The sequence below is a fragment of the Amblyomma americanum genome, chromosome 1 (assembly GCF_052857255.1).
Source record: "Amblyomma americanum isolate KBUSLIRL-KWMA chromosome 1, ASM5285725v1, whole genome shotgun sequence".
In the NCBI taxonomy this organism is placed as follows: Eukaryota; Metazoa; Arthropoda; class Arachnida; order Ixodida; family Ixodidae; genus Amblyomma; species Amblyomma americanum.
Genome location: NC_135497.1, coordinates 98,064,858 through 98,087,050, shown reverse-complemented (window position 1 = coordinate 98,087,050; position 22,193 = coordinate 98,064,858). Strand labels below are relative to the sequence as shown.

At 51.5% G+C, this 22,193-nt stretch overlaps 1 protein-coding gene across 2 annotated transcripts in view; it reads right to left on the bottom strand.

Annotated features, from left to right (window-relative positions):
* The window catches only part of LOC144113313 (F-box and leucine-rich repeat protein 13-like), a 49,968-nt gene that overhangs the window by 9,634 nt on the left and 18,141 nt on the right, over nt 1–22,193 (bottom strand). For both annotated transcript variants that reach the window (XM_077646302.1, XM_077646301.1), the window contains exons 2-3: nt 11,821–11,950; nt 7,421–7,514 (exon numbers count right to left, since the gene is read on the bottom strand). In XM_077646302.1, coding sequence (XP_077502428.1) covers nt 7,421–7,468 — 48 coding nt within the window. In that variant the 5' untranslated portion in view covers nt 7,469–7,514; nt 11,821–11,950. The remainder of the gene's footprint in view (nt 1–7,420; nt 7,515–11,820; nt 11,951–22,193) is intronic.

The following is a 22,193-nucleotide window of genomic DNA, read 5'->3' as shown; positions in this document are numbered from 1 at the left end:
TGGCGCAATATTGGGCAGCCAAACCCAGGGTGTATACATTGTTGGAAAGCCATCCGAGCTGCTAGGGCAATATTGACCAGCTTATTCCAAGATATGTCTGATAAAAATTGGCATGACAGCACTGACCAAATGTATGTCACTCTGGCTACCCGTAGCAATTGCTCGGACAATATTCGCCATCAAATGCAAGGTTGTACGCGATGTTGGCAGGCCATTATTTCGGGCTGGTCATCGTTGAACGTTGTTTACCGGTGTGTGCCAGTGTTGAGAAAGATGGGGCATAAACCGGGCCTATAATGGACGTGTTTATGAATCGCATCGACATTATTGGTCACGCATTGGAAAGACGGGCCACCGTAGGACAACGGATCGCCAGCGCGTTTATAATATCGGGCCGATGACTCGTGCTGCTGGGTCCAGACCGGCATCGAGCCCAGGCTAACCATCATGCTCCACTTGAATACCATGTGATCATATATACAGATGCGGCTCGCATCGAAGTTGGCGCGGCAGCTTTCTCCATCTCTCTCCCCGATCAGTCCCAACGCCAGGCCTTCGCCCTCGAACCATACTCTTCCCCACTTCAGCTCCTACCCTGGAGGTCTTGCCAATAGTGCTATAGCATTCAGGAGTTGGCACCAGTACAACCTGCCTCCAGCACATGCACCATCTTCACAGACTACCAGACAGCTATTAGAGCTCTTCAGCAGGGCCACATCCCATCCATACTACGCGACGAATTAGCAGAAGCACTCGCCTGTATTCCCCGCACCTCCGTTTGGATTCGGTGGGCTGCTGGCCACGCCGGGATTGCAGCCAATGAGCTGGTAAACCAGCTAGCCCGCGGCACATTAAACCTGGTCTTTGCAATCCCCTGGCCATACCCTCCATCCAGCATGGAGGCCATGCTATACGGGAAAGATATCTCCTTACATAATGACAACTTACGCAAAAACAGGCAAGCCATCCCCACTTCACACCCTTCTTTATCTACTTCATCCATTACGCTCCTTCGTCATATTCAACTCAACGTCCTGCGCACGCCAGGACGAGATTTTTCCCTAAAACGCACAACTTCCCCTTCATGCCACGACTGCCCTGAATCACCTGCGAGTCTGACCCATTGTCTTCTAGAGTGCCCCACGGCAATTCGGTCTCCTCACCATCCATCCGCACCACGCTCTTTCGTGGAGTGCCTGGCTTGCCTCAGATCATGCTACAAGACCAGCTGGCCCTGGTGCGCCAGGCCCGCTCCCTTCTTGGTGCTTGATATGGACCGAAGAAATAAATTGATCCTAATACTACTACTACTACTACTACTACTAAGTACTACTGCTGCCATCACCGCCTTCGACTAGTCGTCCTTTCGCGCGCAATCTGCCTCGAGTCCCGCACTCTGCAGCTTGCCGCTTGGTGCCACTCCGCTCGGTGGCGATAGTATACAGTCCCTGTCAATGTGGTTTTAACCGTTTCAAGCAAAAATAAATCTTTATTCAAGTTTTAAGTGCCTACTTTGAAATAAAAGTATGAGATAAAGTTTGTTAGTTTTCTTTATGCCGCTGCTTTGTTTATTTTGAATTTTAGGAATTTAGCAGTCGAGGCCACTTATAATGGCCGCAGTTATAACAAGCGCTCGCTTATTACGAACGAGGGCGGTGATACTGTCAAAATATGCATTGGGGCAATGCCACTGCATCTCAGCTACAACGAACAAGTGTGACCGCACAACTCGGTTATAGCGAACGAGAAGGCGCTGTGAACTCGGCCCCGAGATCGAAAACCCCCGGAGAGTGACGAGTGCCTCCAAGCCTCCATTACATCTCCTCCGCCCTTTCTAAGGAAAGGTCGCAACCATCCAAAAGGCGAAAAATAATACCGGATGTATGGAAGGCCGACGAAACTCTTGCCAGATGCGTCCGTCATAAGGTGCGCCTAGACACAATTCTGGACAAAAATATTTTTGGGTGGGAAAGTGATTAGGAGTGCGTTTATGAACGCAGTTTTTTCATATAATGTACGATTTCACTATAACTATCGGTATATCCGCAGATCACCCGACGGCAGTCTTGTATTTTTTCTATTCGCGTTTTTTCTACCGTCAAAAGTGTTCCCCATTGGTTTTCTATGCCAGTCTTAAATTTTCGATGTGATCGCTGGAAACATTTTAAAAGAAACTAAAAGAAACATAATGCTACATATAAGCTTATATGTAGCAATGTTTCTTTTAAAATGTTTTAAAATGTAATAATGGACGATTACCTTCAATATTTTCATAACAGTGTCTTACAATTTTCCGATTTTTAAAATTTTTGCCCGAGAAAGCTGTACTTTGCAGTAACGTCCTTCTATGTGCGGGCATGGATGTCAGCGACTGGCGGCTACCGTGTATTATCGGGAAGACTCGCAAGGCGCAGTGCTTTGGAAGCTACGTTCTCGTGCTCTAAAGGCACGACACAAAGGCCTGGTCGATGCACGACTTTTTTTTTGTTAGACGAATCTGCCATTAGGCATAAATTTGGAGAGGGTATGAGAGGCGATTTTTTTGCGTAGTGGCTTAAGAACGGTTCTGTTCGTGATCGAAAACCGCGCGGCTCACCCGTGCTGTTTTCTCTGACTGCGGCCACTGCGATGACCCTAACGCGACGAGCCATAACTACCACTTCACACAGGCATAATTACGCGCTCGAGGAGTCATCGGCGCCGCGTAGCCACTGCATAGGGATTAAAATCGACTGACTAGGTGTAAACGTCTCAGCTCGGAAGACTGTTCCCCGCCGTGGAGTGAGTTCGCATGGATGGAACTGAGTGCGGAGTGCATCAAGAATTGCTTCCGTAAGGCATAGGTTATGATCGTAAGAACAATAGAGGACGCTGTTGAGCACCCATGTTGCCAGACGTGTGTAGAGTTGCGGCAACTCGTCGTCGATGCGCAGCTAGCCCGACGTGATGTGGCCAGGGACGACTTCGTTGGAGCCGATGATGACGCCAACATCGAAGAGCCTTACAGCGACGAAAATGGTTGTACGCGCAGTACGAATACTCTCCGATTGCCAGGAATCTGATGTAGACTGTGACGAGGATCCACCACCAGCTGCCGCAGAAGCTTCCACCCCGATAAGTTATACCGCGTCTCTAAAGCAGCTTGCGGGTAGCAACGCTATCGCCGAGGGACATGTGACTGCTCTGGGAAGCTTGGAAAGCGCCGTAATATGATCTATTTTATTTAAATTAACAGACAGCAATAACGGACTCTCACTGTCTTTGTATTTTTGACTGTAACATAGGAAGTCCGCTTACTACGAACTTCGGATACAACGAACGCCATACACGCGACCGTCAGGTTCGGTATACAGGTAAGTGGGCTCGACAGTACTTCATTTGGTCATTTGGCGTTGCAGTCGCTAGCGGTTGCTTGCTACGCGCGCGAAGTGAACGCTCTGAACGTTTGTAGGTGCTCTTTGTTTCGTGCTCGTTGGCGCTTCATGCTGCCTTTAGCAGTTTTACCACGATACATTTTAGTGCCAGCGCTGCGCTTAAATGTGACCCTCGTTTTCCACAAAAGTATGTCACCTTCCACTTCTCGCGTGGCGAAAGCATCAGCCTTACTGCCGCTAAGCTGTTAATGCGCCTGACTGAACTGTCAACTGGTATGTCGCTCCTTTGATTTGCAAATCACAAAGCAGTCTCAGTCAGTGTTTTACATACCAAAGTGTAACGTTGGATGTATTAATACAGTGCGTCTTCATGTGTTTCGGCTTTCATCAAGTCGGGTACAGTTGGGTAGCTTTCGCATAATTTGGGGTTCTAGCTCTATGAGCTTTCTTTACGAATGCTGTCAAAAAATTTGAACCCTAGAAAAATCAAGTGTCATCATTTGTGCTGGCAACGTGACATAGCTACAGCTTCAAAGCGACCAGCTTCGTTTAAACACGGGTAGGAAAGGCAGATTTTTTTTTCTACACACTGATTGAAGTCTGTGCTCGATTGCATATCTGCCAGGATTTTATTCTTGCCAAGAACTCTTCTCTGGCCACCTGCGTGTTTCATCTCACCTTGTGGTTGCCACCAGTGACAGTCGGGTTGGAGAGGCTTTGGTCACGCATATAATTGCGGAATGGAATGTGTAGTATTCATTACAATGAAGTGATCATGCAACCCGTAGCGGGTTATTCGATGCCGGCCGTTTGCTGTATGTCGATAGAGTCGAAATACAAAAACGCCCGTGTGCTGCGCGAAGTCAGCGTATGTTGAAGAACCCCTGGTAGTCCTAATCAATCTGGTTTGGTTTGGTTTATAGGGGTTTAACGTCCCAAAGCAACTCAGGCTATGAGAGACGCCGTAGTGAAGGGCTCCGGAAATTTCGACCACCTGGGGTTCTTTAACGTGCACTGACATCGCACAGTACACGGCCCTCTACCTAATTAATCTGGAATCCTCCACTACGGCATCCCTCGTAGTCCATGTGTCGCTTCGGGACGTTAAACCCCCCTATTTACAAGTGATCATGAAGTGGAAGTTCTACTGTGTATTGGTTTCATGAAACTCAGTGACTGCATGCGTAAACTAAGAAAAAGAAAACTTAACAAATATACTGTCGATGACTTGTTTTGTTGCAGGTCATGATGAAAATACGGAAGAATACTTTGTAGAGTAACTGTGATTGCCTGGTTTCAGTTCATTTGTGCGGGACTGCCCTGAGCTATTTCATATGCTGTTTGCCCGATTATATGCCTAGTAGCTAAAGCTTGTGCGAGATTTGTGATTTGCCTGAGGTCTGTGGTTGGTTGTTAACCCAGAGGATAAACAAGAGCTGAGAGAATCGTGATAGTCCGGGCGTGTTACTGCATGGACTTGTCAAGCTTTTGCACTGAGGTAGTCTACTCAGTGGTGCTGCTCTGCATGCATGTAGGCTGTTTTACAATGTAATGGAGTGGGCCCTTGGCAAGCAAGGGTCCATGAATTTTTTTTCTGTAAACCATTGCACCGTGCACAGGTGGCATTGTCCTTGCTTCACTTTGTACCTTTCTGTTTGCGCACAGGCTCTCCAACAGTAGTTTTCAAAGGACCTCCTGGCCTGATCAACTTCTACAGTTTTGGTGAGCACTCTTCACAGCCGATAGGTTTAGTGCGAAATCACTACTTCACGAGGTCTAACCGGATCACTGAGTTTGTGTGAAGCTTGACTTTGAAGGTGACCTTGGCAAACCTAGCATAGCAACAGCCCATGCAGAAATAAAATAAATATTGTCGCGACTGGGTTTCGAACCCGCGGCGGCGCGTACGGATCAACTTCGCTGGCCACTGCGCGAGGGCGCTATGCTTTCGCCGCATCCTATCACGCCTTGTGTTAAACTGCACCACACACGCGTGCTGTGCATAACACAGTCATCTTGATCAACTTCCATCTGCGACCCGAAGAGATCAGATCAGCTTAACATATCGATCAGAGCTTAACCCGAGTTAAGCTCTGACATGCCGACGACCCAGCAAAGCAAAACCGTGAGACAACCAGTCTAAACACATGCCTTCGCACACCTACTCGGCTTAGATGCGTTAAAAACCCTACCACATTTTTCTTCCACTTCATGCTTTCTTGCATAGGAGCAGGCTCTTTGCTAATGCTAGTTCCACAAGACCATTGTTTGTTTGACCTTTGTGACTCCTGCTGTTGGCCGGAGGAGCAAATAACTGGGCTAGTTTCATGCAGATTAATCGCAGCACCTTGTACTGGATTGTTTAGATAACAATGAGACGGCTATCTTATAGATTGGTCTGGAGATAGTTCCAGTTGTGAGGTGAGCATCTGGACTAATGCTTCTTGTGCAGTGGTGTAAGTAATCACCGGCCTACAATGCCCCTATTTGAGCTGAATGGTACAGATTAGAAAGGACCTGTTTGGTGATGCAGTGTCAGGATCCTTATAGACACGCAGATGTATTTGTCTTATCTGTCAGGTATGCCCCTGTGCGGCTCTCAACGTAACTTCCAAGGTTTAACCCACCTCTGGTGTATAGTGAAGTGATGCAGGTATTACGAAGACAGAACCATCTCTGCTATGTTTTCGTGCAATGGTGCAGGATGTCAACCATCAACCACCTTTGTCTCAGCCACATCGTGCAGGCAAGAAAAAAAACCTGTTTGCAAGAAACAGTTCGGGAGGTTATGTGACCATAAATTTCTTTTCTCTAATTTTATCACGGACTCCCGGCGGGTACAGGCACCCCTTTCTCAAGGTAGTTAAGGCACAAAACACAAAAGGCAAATAGTAAGGCACAGTGCACTTGCAACTGACTGTATGGCTTTATATGTCTACGCAGGCGGTTTTAATTTTGCTTCTGTGAAGGAGCTCACGGCGAGTGGCTTCTTGAATTTACAGCCAGCCACTGCACTGTGCACAAATGTCACTGACAATGACATCATATGCATCTATGTTTTTAGTTGGCTTAATTTTTTGCCTGTGCTGTCACCCCTTGCCGTAGCCTGGTCTTACTTGCTTCCGAGTCCTGTTTAGCTATTCCAGGAAGAAAAATGAACTCTAACGTTTGTAAAGCTTTAGCGGATTTAAAGGTAGTGCTTATTTTTTCTAAAATGCCTAAAATAATCTAGGCATGCATTTCAGAATAAAAAAGGAATGTCTAAAAAAATTCTTGAAAATGTCTGCCTAAAAAGTTTTCAAGTCGTCTATAATAGTAGCGTTAGCACAGCTACAGGAGGGCTTGAAAATGTCAAAGTCTAAAAAACTCTTTAAGCGAAGCTTCTTTAAGACGTCAAGGTTTTTTCTAAAATATTTTTCGTCTACTAGTTCTTTCTGTGTTTCGTGAGAGGCCTCGCACAGGCTGATATTGCTCGCGAAATCTCCTCAAGCCCTGTTTATTTATTTATTTTACTTCGAGACAACATTGGAGGCACGGCCTCGTGGGCGCAGCGAATTCGCAATTAATCCAACTTCTTTTTGTTGACAGCCTATACAAATGCCCGAGGAAGCTGTTGATATCGGAGCCGATCATTCGCAAAGCACATCGACGCTATGAGCATTTTAACTGAACAGCCTGAGACACTGTGGGACCCTGTTCACCGAGATGCGAGTTTCATATCATAGCAAACAGGCTAGCCACTCTACCCCTAGCGTTGTGATCCATAGCGCGCGTAATGATCCATAGCGCGCTGCGCTATGGATCATTACGCATACCCACTAGCCCGAACCATCATCTTGTTAAGCTACCCCTAGCGTTTTCTCTATTTCTACCGTCCCGCCCCCTTTCACAAAACCCGCCCATGACCCCCCCCCCCCCCCCCCAAAAAAAAAAATGTGCGCATGCGCACTCTCCCGTACACGTCACGGAAATGTTTACACGTCACGTACACGTCACGGAAAGTCAGCGCCGAGCCATACGAACACTTGAGAGCACAAGATACGCACCTCGGGTGGCAAAACTCGTGACATGTCGCTATCTTCGGAGAGCTCCATGACGGCTGAGTTATGGACGTCTGTCACCTTGGATCAGTCTTGGAGCCTGCATTAGAGACCTCGACTAATAGAGGGCGACAAACTTAGAGAACAACGCGCGAAACACCGCCCTTATAAAAAGGGCGAGCGCATTGCTCGGCGCTGGTGAAAAGCGAGGGATGCCTTAGGACGGAGTGGCGACCGAGCCCCAAGGGCTGACCTGGCGGGCGGAGTCCCGCTGGCAACGTTCCCGTTAGCTTTTTTTTTTTCACTTCCATGTGGTCTACGCCCTCGACGCGTTTGGCGGAGGTAGCGGAGCACTCGGGGCCAATGTTCTTGCACTACGAATTAGAAAAGGCTGCACCTAGCGGCGCGGCGGGTGTGGCCGTGGCCGGCTCTCTGTGTGTTTAAAAACCTTGAGGCAGCGCGCTGATGATTAAGCGGTCAACGCATCGCATAACAGAAAACTGTAGGAACTGCGGGCGGCAGTTGCACTAAGACTGATCGATGTAGCCGCGGACAGTTTAATTTGGCGTGCTTGAAGGATAGGCTTCCCTCCGTTCATGGCAGTGCCGCATGCTGTTTGGCTCGTTCTCAAGACAGTTTGCACATAGAATCCATCTATGCGATAGAACCAGTTTGCACAAAGTTCGCTGGTTGTTGTTGTTGTTGTTGTTGTTGTTGTTGTTGTTGTTGTTGTTGTTGTTGTTGTTGTTGTTGTTGTTGTTGTTGTCGTTGTTGTTGTTAGCCTATCAAAAGATGGCACATACCCACACTGGGGGATCGGCCAAGAATCGGGTTGGAGTTGTCATGCTCTTTCGTCTCCCGTATAGATGTGCTATCAAGAGAACCCACTGGCGCTTCATTTCAAAGTCGATTTTTGCCTTACTTTGAACAAGTGTTAAATGCGTGACTTCAATACTAAAATTGCTTTTACGAAACATATTTCGCTGCTATCAGAAGCTTAGTACCCGTGGACAGTCGCAGCTGAAACTTATTTCTGAAACATCTCCGCAGTTAATTGTTGGTAATCGAACCCATGTCGTTATCAGTCAACCCCCTCATAATCTTCGTAATGCGGGCACGGCTACGAAGGCTCCTCTACCTTCCGTTGGCCATGCACGTCCTGCAGGAAACAACGTATGTACCTCCCCATGTGCGCCAAAAACGGATGGAACGTCCCAGTACATTTATCAAACATTTCCAGACCGTACAGGCAGGACATACAAACACAGACAAAAAGGCAGTGCTCCTATTAAGTGTCCAGAAACTTTTTTTTCGAGGGCGAATGTTTGAATTAAGCAGCAACAAAAAGGGAACCTTCCGTTTGCTTTCCAGTAAGGTAAATGGGTAACTTCCCGGGGCTAATGAATTTCAGTAAGAAAAAAAAACGACTCCCCGCTATCTTTTCTCTCTCTCTCTCTCTTGCGCCACAAGCTGCGGGGTGAGAAGGTTTTGCTCTTGCACTTGTCGTTTTGAGAGATCAAACACGAGTATCGTTCGAACAGTTGAAGGAAGCGGTTAACCCCGCACCTCTTTCGGCGCCTGACGTTTCTCGCACGTGAGCCGTCGGCTCTATGCCGCAGGCAGGTGATAATAATAATAATAATAATAATAGTAATAATAATAATAATAATAATAATAATAATAATAATAATAATAATAATAATAATAATAATAATAATTGGTTTTTGGGGAACCGAAATGGCGCAGTATCTGTCTCATATATCTTTGGACACCTGAACCGCGCCGTAAGGGAAGGGATAAAGGAGGGAGTGAAAGAAAGGAAGAATAGGTGCCGTAGTGGAGGGCTCCGGAATGATTTCGACCACCTGGGGATCTTTAACGTGCACTGACATCGCACAGCACACGGGCGCCTTAGCGTTTTTCCTCCATAAAAACGCAGCCGCCGCGGTCGGGTTCGAACCCGGGAACTCCGGATCAGCAGTCGAGCGCCCTAACCACTGAGCCACCGCGGCGGGGAAGGCAGGTGACGGCGGTCTGCCTTTTCATCGCGCTGCAGGAAACAGCGGACATCAGCGTGCCCGCCTTCCAGCGGTTCCCATGCTGCCGCTCAATGTCAACATGGTGCAGCAGTCCCTGCAGGCATCTCAGACTGTCGGCAGTCCTCGCTGCGCCGCTGTCTACCAGAGGGGCAGTACTGGCCTCCCGTCACTCTCCCGGCTTCCACACTGGACGGAGGGCATCTTGCACGCCCTTATGCGCAGCCCCGGTCGTTCGTACAAAATCCCCGGCGCGCGGCAGCTCTTGCTCTCATCACCATGGGCTGTCATGGACTTCGTAGGATTCACGGCAGCATTCCCGCGCACCTCGGCGTGCCCAGGCCATTCCCATCGGAACTGATGCAATGGCGGCGCATCGCAGGTCCTTTGCACAACTTCAAGGCCCTACATCATATAATGCCGCTGTTCCAGGCAGCGTTCGGCGGAGCTTGTGGCAATGGGCGACTCCTAGCACTGGCGGCGGCACTGTGCCAATGGATTGGCCTGCTCTTCCCACTTTGCCGTCGCCGTTGCCATTTTGTCGCAGCGGTATAGTTTGTCTTGTGACCGCACCCCCCCCCCCCCCATGTGGCCTGGATTAATTATGGCCAACCGGATTAATTATGGCCGACCGGATTACCTCCAATGCCCATGATTACTTGTCCCTTGAACTCACCTCCCATGCCGGACTCTGCCGCACGCTTGGTCTGTTGGGTGCGCGCCATGGCTCCGACTTCAACCTGTACCCCCCTCCCCCCCCTCAGGCTTCCCCGCCTAATCACGCATCCCCCACCTAGTCACACGAAGATAGAGCTCAGGATCGTTAGAAAGGTGTAACGCGAATGTTTGAGCGTTCGCTGTGGTGCGAGAAGGCGCTAGACAGAAGGCTGCGTAAAATTAACGGTTGCAGCTGTTTCCCGCCTCGTATTACATCACTAGGTTTCCGTTGGCAGCGTCGTCAAGGTATGTTGCTTTAGGCGCATTTTTTTTATTTTCGTCTATCAGAATTAAATTCAGTTTTTATCAATTGTGTTTTGATAACACGTCGATGAAGCTTGCTAACTAAATCCGCCTATTTGCAGCGTAGGCCAATCCTGTCTTTTCTTTTGAACTCGCAAGCTGCTTTTCACTTGCGTGTGCTCTTCTGTACATATTCTTTTGTAGTCCTTAATTAGAATGTTTACGCAAGGTGCCTCAATTTTCAGCCTGTGTTAGGTTTTTTTCTTGCTTCATTGTTCAGATTTCTCAGAGCTGGAGATAAAACTATCTATCCTTAATCATATACCAATGCAGCAGTGCTATACGTAGTACATTGCATATTAAATAGTGCATACACTATTAACAAAAAACGCCAAAATGGGAGTAAATGGCTTGTCTTCTAGCGCACACCCCCCCAAAAAAAAAGGTTTTATCTGCTCCATATAAATGGCGTATGTTATTTACTTCCTTATACAAGGGAAATATGGCCCATTGTAATTCCGTACATTCATAAGATTTCACATGACCTAAAAAAGATAGCGAGCAGGAACGGTATCCCGGTCGTCTTTTCCGCCCCGCGGAGGAACTCGTGAGCCTTTGTGCAAAAATACCAGCCACGTTTTGGTGACACAACAGTCTTAGGCCACGCAAAAACACAAACAGAACGGGAAACAATCGAATCGTTCAAGATTACGACCGCCGGTACAGAAAATTGTGTCAGTGCTAAATCATTAACTCTTGAAGATAGCGAATTTTTGTGGCTGAGTTCTTCGCGCTGAGTAATAGGCCCCGGTGATGGTTGTTCCTTGTTTGTGGTGCTTTCATTTTTCCTTTGTGTACAAAAGTTCCCCGCCGCGGTGGCTCAGTGGTTAGGGCGCTCGGCTACTGATCCGGAGTTCCCGGGTTCGAACCCGACCGCGGCGGCTGCGTTTTTATGGAGGCAAAACGCTAAGGCGCCCGTGGGCTGTGCGATGTCAGTGCACGTTAAAGTTCCCCAGGTGGTCGAAATTATTCCGGAGCCCTCCACTACGGCACCTCTCCTTTCCTTTCTTCTTTCACTCCCTCCTTTATCCCTTCCCTTACGGCGCGGTTCATGTGTGCAACGATATGAGACAGATACTGCGCCATTTCTTTTCCCTCCAAAACCAATTATTATTATTGAACAAAAGTTCGTCATGCCATTCTCTGTATCACATAAATAGCCTAACCCATCCGGAATAAAATCAGTTGAAAGTTCGTGCTTCGTCTGTCGTCCTTATAGTGTGACCTGTTTGTTTTAGTACAGTGCGGTTTCCACACGATGATCCACCAGGTAGCCCCTGTTATTGCTGTCTTAGGTCAGGTATGATTAGAGCATTGGAGGCTTCACAAGAGAAGTTCAATGCAACTTACTGTAGCTGAAAACGGCGACAAGCCGGTGTCTTGTCCTCCGTCCTCCTCTAGATGACTAGGCGCGGGCAACCGACAAGCCGAGCCAGCAGCGTCTCCTCTTTGTTTCGGGAAAAGAGGGATCCATCGTCGCCTGCAAGCATATATTCGATGCGGCGGTCACAATACCGCTCTGCTGCATTAGCTGGACATTCGGACTGCGGCGGTGCAAACCAAGGCCCCAATCCTCCCCGCTACTGATAACAGCGCGACAAGGGGAGGAAACCGTCTTTGGCCCATTTCACATGCTGCGACTATAGAACGAAAATCTTCGGCTATAGTCGGTGACGCTGCAGTGCTATTTTCGGGACACACAAGGTTGCTTCATGCTTGCACAGGCAATCCATGATTAAAGCCGACAGAAACGCTAGACGGACTGTGTTGATGATGCTATGACCAGCGTACTTTTAGATGCAAGGCAATATTTCGTATGTTTTGATTAGGATGAATAGTTTCGCTTCCGCCGCGGCAACAGCTCCCACGTGACACCACGTCACACGCCATCTCGGCGCTCCCCATTGGTCAGTCGCAGAGCGAACACATCGCCACTGAATACCAACCGGGCGGCCCGTATGAAAATGGTCTATAGACTGTCTATAGACTTTTTTAGACTCTAAAGACGCCCTTTAGACTGATTTATTTCGATAGACAGTCTATAGAGAATCTATAGACTAAAGTCTATAACCGCTCTAATTTCCTTTTGTCTATAGATGGTCCATAGACTACCTATAGACTGAAGTCTATAACCGCATCAATTTCCTTCTGTCTATAGATGGTCCATAGACTATCTATAGATGGTCCATAGACAATTTTCCTTTGTCTACAGACGGTCAATAGATTATCTATAAACTAAAGTCTATAGCCGCCTTAATTTTGTTCTGTCTATAGATGGTTTATAGAATATCTGTAGACTAGTCTGTAACAGACAAAAGTTTTCTTTGTGTATAACACGGTCAATAGATTATCTATAGACTGAAGTCTATAACTGCCTCGTTTCCTTCTGTGCATAGAAAGTCTATAGACCATCTATAGACCATCTATAGTTCAAAGTCTATAGCAAACAATTTTCCTTTACCTATAGGCGGCCAATAGATTTTCTATAGACTAAAGTCTATACCTGCTTTATTTCCTTTTGTCCATAGACAATCTGTAGACCATCTATAGACTAAAGCCTATAACCGCCATAATTTCCTTTTGTCTATAGACAATCTATAAACCATCTATAGACTAGTCTATAACCGGCTTAGCAGCCATTTGTCTATAGACGACCTATAGACAATTTATAGACCAAAATCTCTAACCGCCTTAATTTCCTATCGTCTATAGACAATCTTTAGACTGCATATAGACTATTGTCTATAGACCTATTGTCTATTGTTTATAAATATCCTATATTTATCTAACAATGTATACACTGCCTTTCGACTAAGTCCATAAAATATCCATTCCTATTCGTACTGCATGCTGAGTAGAACTGCACCGGGCCGCCGCGGTGGTTAAGTGGTTATGGCGCTCGATCGGCTGCTGACACGAAAGACGCGGGTTCGTTGCCAGCCGCGGCGGTCGAATTTCGATGGAGGCGAAATTCTTGAGGCCCGTGTAGTGTGCGACGTCAGTGCACGTTAAGGAACCCCAGGCGGTCGAAATTTCCGGAGCCCTTCACTACGGCATCCCTCATTCCCTGAGTTCGCTTGGGACGTTAAACCCCCACGAACCAAACTGCATCGGGTGACCGCAACTATTGTCAGAGTCCTCTGCTTCCTTTGCTATTTCAGGGATAAAAAATATTGTCCAACGGCAATGCAATATCTTGCTGTGTATTGTTTTTAGAAGCTTTGAATAGCTAATTTTCCTTAAACCCCGACGCATATTGAGAATATAATTCAATAATCTTTAATGCTGACAGGTAGAGCCAGGAAAGGCACCTATTTCTGAAGTAAGGGCGCTGCAAACTGTACTACATCAAACGAACACACTCTCCCTTAAAGGAATCGCTCGAGAATATACCATTACATCTTTCTATCGTTACTGTCCGACGCGCATAAATTAAGAAGCATTTCATCAGTGACTGTACATTTATTTCTCCTTAAAACCTCCTGTAAAATAAGGGGGAATAACGGGGGTGAGAATTCAAGGATGTGCCCATCTCTCAGAAACATGATTAGAAGAGTCTCAAAGATCATGGTTCTCTGCGGAATTAAGATATGTCATTTATACCTTTGCAGTTTGCATTCACGTGAAAAAGTGCTGCAAATCAACAATCAGAAACCCAGTATATTTTCGTTCTTCGCCGTACACCTGCTGTATCGGAGGCGATAACACGCTGTTGTCCATACCGGTTTTCCAAACACGAGCACACGCCAAAAAGACGTTATGCTATGCAGCATTATAATTATTTGAAAAGGGCGCCACATACTATTCGATGGGAGATGCGGCGCCATGGACAAAGTAGTAAGGTTTCGGTTTTGGTTTTCTCGAAAACAATAAGGTTTTTAAAGCGCGAGTGGAGAATTTATGCTTTAAACCAATGGCCCTTTGTGTTCTTGGATGCTACAGCAAGCTACACTTGGAGAGTGCAAACAATATAGACATTATCGTGAAATTGGTTTCTGTCTCACTTTTTACCCATTTTGCCCGGAGGCGGCGGAAAATCATCCGGGCAGCAAACAACTGTGTGCGCCGGTGTGTCGGCGTCGGCGGCGTTTTCTCTCGTGGATTACATTTCGATTGAAATTCAACTTAATCGTCCACTTACGGTAAGTCTACACGATTATTTTTATTCATTTGGTCTCCTTAGCCACTCTAAGCAGTGCTGTGTGCGCAGAGCAGATTATGTGCGCAGCGACAAACTTCCTATTCACGTTTGTAAGCGGCGTTTGTAAGCACGTTTGTGTGAGCAGCGGCAGCCGCATGTTCTCGAATAATGCGCTTACGTCTGTGCCGCTATGTCTTTCCTGACGCGCGGAAAGGCACTCGGTGCGAAACCCGGGACGGTAAGCCCTCCTCGCGAGCTCTCTACTGGCTTTTCCGTGTTGAAAGGTAGGTGCACAGCCAGAAATATCGCTTAGCCCGTGAGTGAAGGCCGAAATGAAAGTATGCGTTAGAGGCGTTTGTCAAAGTTTTAGTGAAGCGGCGGTGGAGGAATGCTAATAGAGTGATGGTTGAAAAAAAATTGGTTGCCGGCGCAAGTGGCGAGCGTGTACAAACACCGCGAAGAACCTACGCGCTGCATCCCGTCTCCCCTTTCTGGAGCAGCTGCCTCTACGCAATGCCAGGGGTCTGCGAGGTGCGAATCAACAGGCGCCGAAACCTGGTCTCGGCTGACGTGCTGACGGAGGAGGCCCGGAAACGCCTTCTGGACGTCACCTCTTTGCTGTCCACCTCTGTCCATGCGTTCGAGGCCCCTCCAACGGATGGCTATATCGGAGCGGTCCGTGGAGTCAGCAGGGAGGTGCCTGCCTCCACTATTGCGGACTCCATTGAGTCAGCGGTTCCCGTCAAGAGCGTCAGGCGTGGGCCCCATGCCGTGGCAGTACGGTTCACGGCCCCCCCTCCGGACCACGTCTTCATTGCTGGGATGAGGTTTTCGGTGAGGCCCTTAACAAGCCGACCTTTGCAGTGCCGGAAGTGCGGTGGCTACAATCATGTGGCCGCAGCATGCTCCCGCCCCCTCCGCTGCGTGACCTGCAGCGGCCCCCACCACCACACAGCCTGCACAGCAACCACTCCCGCCTGCCTCCACTGCAGGGGTGGACACAGGGCCACCGACCCCAACTGCCCAGCCAGGCGGCAGCAGAGCCGCGTGACAGCAGCCCTCCGGCAGACCGCCAACCCTGATGACCGACGGTCCGTGCTGCGAAGGATGAGAGCCCTCCCAGCCAAGCGGCCCCATGGTGGTGCCCCTCCAGCCTCTAACAGCCCTGGCCACAGTTACGCGGAGGTCGTCCGGTCCGGCCGAGCCCCAACCAGCACTCCACCTCCTGCTCCAGACGTGACTGCAGCCCTTCGCGCGGCGGTACAAACACTCCTCCCCCAACTCCCCGCCAACTCGGAGGCGAGGAGACTCTGCATGGCCGCTCTGGCTGCGCAGGAACTTCCACTCATCAGCCATGGCTAGATGGACCAAGATTGCCTCACTGCCTCACATCCTGCAGTGGAACGTGAGGTCCCTGCGGGCCAGGCATGCGGAACTGGCCTGCCTCATTGAGGATGGCCGCCTCCCCTTCGACGTGCTGGCCCTCCAGGAGACCAACGTGGAGCCATCCTCTCTGCGCCTGCCGGGGTACCTCGGCTATGCGGGAGTTACTCGCTGCACCTCGCCAGGCTGCCCCAGCTCCCCCTGCCTTGACCCTGGTCACCAGCAACAGGGCCCGCGGAGTGCTGTTTATGTTCGGGCCGGCCTGCCGCACGTTGTCATGGACCTGTCCGACGCCGTCTCAGGCCCCCTGGAGGCCTGTGCAGTCACCGTGCGGATGGGCGCCACAGACACCACGGTGGTGTCCATCTACATCCCTCCAGGGGTGAGCTGGGCCACACCCTTGCTGACCCCAGTGCTTTCTCGTATCGGCCCCAGAGCACTGGTGTGTGGGGATTTCAACGCCCACAGCAGGGAGTGGGGCTGCCGCACCACCAGCCGCGCGGGCCGTATCCTGATGGAGACCACGCTGAGGGCGGGCCTTGGTCTTCTGAAGCCCCCTTCCCCCACCTTCGTCACCCTCCGACACTCATCAACCCTGGACCTGGCATTCACAATGCCAGGGATTCGGTACGAGTGCCGGAAGCCAGCTGACACCTGGGGTTCGGACCACTTCCCCCTGTTCCTCACCCCAACCTCCAGGCGGCCCCAGGAGGATCGGACGTACGCGGTGATCTCCTGGCCAGAGTTCCGCGTCCGCAGCAAGGAGATCCCTCCGGGCCAGAGCTTCCTGGACCACGTAGCTACCTGCGCCCGCGAGGCTACCACTTTGGTCAGGGTCTCGGCCAGTTCCCCTGTCCCGGACCTCCGCCTCCTGAACATCAGGGCAAACCGCAGGCGCCAGGAGCGCATTGCCTTGAACACCTCCCTGCCTGCGGACTGGACGGCCTACCGGCGCATCGACGCTGCCTGCCGTCGACACGCCAGACGCCGGCGCCGCCAGAGCTGGACCGGGGTATGCTCCAGCATACAGAGAAGCAGCCACTCGGGCAAAGCCTGGCGCCTCCTGAAGGCTCTGGTCCATCCACAGATCCCCAGGCGTCCCATCCTGGCCATTGCCATCGCAAGGGCCATCAGCATCGAGGACCTGGCTGAGCTGATGGCTGATCAGTTCAATCCTCCTGGCGGACCGGTCTCCAGCCCCCCTCCAGCCCTGCCCACCCCCAGAACCCCGGCAGCCCCCCCTGGTGTACTGGCCCATGTCGTGGCACAGTGCTATGCCGCAATCACGGCGCATGAGCTACAGGCAGTCCTGGACCGCCCACGAAAGCGGACGGCCCCGGGGGCAGACGGCATAAGTCATCAAATGCTCCGTAACCTCGACACCCCAGAGAGAACCCGTCTCCTTGAGGCCTTCAACGCCATCTGGGGCTCGGCCACTCTCCCCGAGGACTGGCTGACGGCCGTGGTCGTGCCAGTCCTCAAGCCACGGAAACCGAGCCGCCTGCCGTCCTCCTACAGGCCAGTCTCCCTGACCTCCGCAGCCTGCAAGACCATGGAGGCCATCGCCCTGTTCCGCCTCACCTGGATTGCCCGGGTCACCAACTTCCTGCCAGAGCAGCTAACGGGCTTCCGACGGGGCAGGTGCACTGCGGATTCAATTGCCGACCTGGTTTCCACCCTAGAGGATGCCCGGCACGATGGGGACGCCGTCATGCTGGTCCTGCTGGATGTCAAGGCTGCCTTTGACACGTTCCCACACAGTGTGATCCATGAGGCCCTGAGCCACCTTCCCGGGAGTCACTGGCCCTCTGCTGGCGTTTATCCAAGCCTTCCTCCAGGGCCGCACCTTCCGGGTTCGAGTCGGCGGACAACTAAGCTCCCCACGGCCCGTCGCCGCAGGAGTACCACAGGGCTCAGTGCTGAGCCCATTCCTATTCAACCTGGCCATGGCAGGACTACCAGCCTCCCTCAAATCCAGGTCCTCCCACCGGGTGAGGTGCTCTGTGTATGCAGACGACGTGGCCCTGTGGGTGAGGGGCACACCCAGGAGGATCCGTTCTATGCGTACATCTCTCCAGAGGGCCCTGAATGCTGCACAGGCCTACCTATCGTCCATCGGCCTCACAGTGTCCCCGGCAAAGACGGAGGCCCTGCTGTACCACCCCAGAGGGCGTCGGGCGCACATCACCACCCTGCGGCTAGGTGCGGATGGGCTCACGTGGCGGAACCAGGTGAAGTACCTCGGCCTCCTGATCGACCGACGCCTCACCTGGCTTCCTGCGGTGGGGGCCCTCCTGCCTCGTCTACGACGAATCGGCCAGGCGGTCCAGCGCCTCCAGGCCAGGGACAAGGGCTGCTCTCCTTCCTGGGCCCTCCGCCTCTACCACGCAGCGGCCACGTCTCTAGTGACATATGCCCTCCCGCTGGTGACCCTGCCACCTGCCCGCCTTCGGACTCTAGAGCTTGGACACCGCTCCGTCCTGCGGCAATGCCTGGGCCTCCCGCGTATCTCCCCCATCGCTGCCACTCACGCGGAAGCAGGGTCCTGGCCGCTGTCCCTCCTGCTCCTCCAGATGGGTCTGCGCCATGTGAACCGCCTATACCATGCTCCAGACGGAAGGGCCCTCCTGTCTCGGCTCCGCCGAGCACCGGACTCCCGCATGGGGCTCCTGTATAGCACTTTCCACAGGCTCTTCGGCCCCCCTGTCAACCAGGCACCATTCCCGCCCCCACCAACAAGGCCGCCGCTTCCCATCTCGGTGGACATCCGGAGCTGCAGTAGGCGCCGTACACCTGTTGCTGCCCTGCAGCAGACTGCTGCCACCCTGCTGCAGGAGTCCCTGGGAGGACATCTCCAGGTCTACACCGACGGCTCGGTACTTCCAGCAACAGGCCAGGCCGCTGCGGCCTGCGTAGCACCGGCCTTAGGTGCAGCACTGTCGTGCCACCTGCGGTTCCCAGCCAACTCCACGGCGGCTGAACTGGCGGGCCTCCACCTGGCAGCAGACCTGCTCCTCCTGCTGACTGGACAGCAGCCTGCAGTCATCTTAACCGACTCGAGAGCAGCCCTCCAGCTGCTGCGCCAGCACCAGCCCAGACAGCACACGGTGGCCAACCTTAAGGCCCGACTTATGGCCATCCAGGATGCTGGCCGTCCGGTCTCCCTCCAGTGGCTGCCTTCACACATTGGCATCACTGGGAACGAGGCTGCGGATCAGCTGGCCGGAGCCGCCCACACCAATGGCTCCCCGGTGTCCTCAAAAGTAACGCAGCTGGACTTCGCCCGTCCTGCTCTTCGGCAGGCCGTACGGGCCCTCCACCCCGATCCCCACGTGGCCTCAGGAGTCCGCTTCATGCGGGTACCCGACTGCCTGCCACAGAGGGAACGGGCCCTAATCCTGCGACTACGAACGGGCTGCTCATGGACACAGGCCCGGCTACACCGACATGGCAGAGCCCCGTCCCCGGCCTGCTCCTTCTGTGGGGCAGACGAGACTCTAGGCCACCTCCTCTGTGCCTGCCCGAACCTAGAGGCCGCCCGGCGTGACATGACTGCAGGGTACCGCAACCTAGGGCTGCCCTCCTACTCGGACCAAGACCTGCTGCACCCAAAGCGCAGCCAGACTGAGGCCTTCCGACTGCTGCTGGAATTCCTACAATCTACGGGATTAGCCACTCGGCTATAAGCCTGGCTCGCATCCCGTGATCCAGAACACGGCCCATATTTCCTGGAAACCCCCAGCTGTCGGCGCAGCTGATGACTTTGGCGGCAGCTTGTTCACCACCTCGACACCTGCCGTGGTGCCCTGAACGGGAGTGCGGGGCCCCGACGCTCCGTCTCCAATGGCGGTATCCCCCTGCTGCTGTCCTGAAGCAGCCCCCCGGCGGTACGACCAGGCCCGCATCCCGAGATCCTGGACACGGCCGCCGGTCCCTTGTGCGCCAGCCCGCTGGCGCCCCAGCTGTAACCACAGCTCCTGCGCGCCGCCGGAAACGGCGGTTTTCCTTAGCGCACCCCGCCGCGCTGCTACCCTGTAGCAGTTTACCCCGCGGTCCTCATCGGCTGCCACATGGTGGCCTCCTGCAGCCAACCCGACTGAGCCGTAGTCATCGCCCACCTCCGCCCAGCCTTTCGGCCGGTCCGGGGAAATGAGCTGCCTGCCTCCTGCAAGCCCCCGACGTGCACGCGCCACTCCCAGTGCGTGCCGTTCACCCTCCCCAGTTGTGGCTACTGCTGCTGCTGGGACCTGCCTTCCTGGACACCACGGACCACCAGCGCGCGTTGCAAGCGGACATCCCCCTCCCCACATCCCCTTTCCCCATCCCCGCTCCAAGCTGTGCCCCCGCGATATGGGTGGCAGAAATCGAGCACATTCCCCCCACATAGCCACAAGAAGAAGACGTATGAATTCGTCCATCCCTGTTATCCGAGCCGTTGGCCGCCGCCGCTGGCCTGCGGGCAATTCATTTCGAAAGCTGAGTAAAGGTCGCCTCGACAAGAGATGGCTTACATTTCGTTCCGAGAAGCTCGTTCATGAACCCCGCTTACGCGTGCACAAATTTCGCCAGTACGAATTGTGCGAGAGGAAAAGTATGCGTTTCTGATCTCAGACTGCTACATTACAAAAACGCCAATGTAACTTGGCGCTTATTTGCGCCACGAATGCAATTCTGCTCGCGCTGTTTTACTATGGCTGCGCTGTTTGATTAACACGTTAATTCTTTCAATGAAATAATTCTTACTTTGAGCATGTTCGTTGCTTCCGTTGATTTTTCTATCAGCGTTTGGTTAAGGTACCTGCATGCAAGTGTCTCCTTTTTACTGCTCTGTCCGGGCTGCACTTGAAGTAAAAACTTAACTGAATTTGAGATGGTATTGCATCCTTACAATAATGAGCTTGTTGTCTGAAGCTCACGTATGGTTCTGAAATGGTGCTGCTGCAGCCACCACGTGCTGCTTGAGTTTTTCTAGATAATGAGCACAGCATGGAAGCGCTGTAACCCGCTTGTTCCAAAGAGCGCACTCTGGTGTATGAGTATGCTGTTTCGTCTTAGTGTTTCAAGTAGTGGGTGCAAAACTGTGGTGAACTGATTCGCAGTCTGCCTGGTAGGTTTTGCATGGCTTGTGCCCATTTCAGTATCGCCGTACGTACCAGGTTTCATGCAGGGTATTTTGGTATTTTGAAGCGCTTGTTCAATAGTGTGTATAAGAATAAATGCTTGAATATTCTCCAGTTGGGATTCTTTTGCAAGGAGCACTGAATGTACGTTTTATGGAGCAGCATTCTCAACAGCTCGTAGCGAGTCAGTGATAAGTGGCACAAGTTTTCTTAGTATTCTATTCCAATTAATGTAAAGGGAATGCATACAGAGGTCAGTATTCGCAGTAGGTATTTAGTGTAGAGGTAGAGTGCTGCACGGAATGTGGATATTAGTTACAATGTTTTATGACAGCCACATAGAATTTGTCATGCATATTTACTAAAATGATGAATCCGGCGCGATGGCTCAGTGGTGATCGTGTTCTTCAGGTGCTCAAGTTATGCCAAGTCGTCAGTTATGTTATGAAAAGCTACGTCAAGTTATCGTCACCACTGCAAAGTAGCGGCGATAACTGCGAGCATCACATAACCGTCTCTGCTTTTGTGCAGATTACCCACTGTGCAGCCGTACATCTCACTGGTGATCACACGTGCCCTGAAGACTGACGGTAGTCTCGAGCAGCGGACCAGGAAGGCGTGGTCGTTGGTGTCACCCGGAAATCCGGCACAGCATCAACGGTTCACTGTGGGCTATAAAAGAAGATTCCTTCCACTAGGACCTCACTTGGCAGTGGTGACCGTAACTGCGAGCATCATGTAACCGTCTCTGCCTTTGTGCAGGTTTGTGCATAATTATGCCTCACTGAATGTGATTTTGTTTTCCTTTTATGTCGGCGCTGCTCCTAAGTGGATGGGTTTTTTGCAAAAGATCTGAGCGTACTATAGATCATTGTTGTGCTTGCCGTCTTCCCCTCACTGATAGCATCTTTGCAACATGCTCATAGTGCAAATTTAATTTTCATCGTGGTGCATGTGCGGGAATAATAGAAGAATCTTTCAGTGCTAAGCGCGAAGCCAGAAAGAAAGCATGGAAATGTGACTTGTCGAGGCAACCACAAGGGCACAAGCGCCATAGAAAATCCGCAGCATGATTCCGA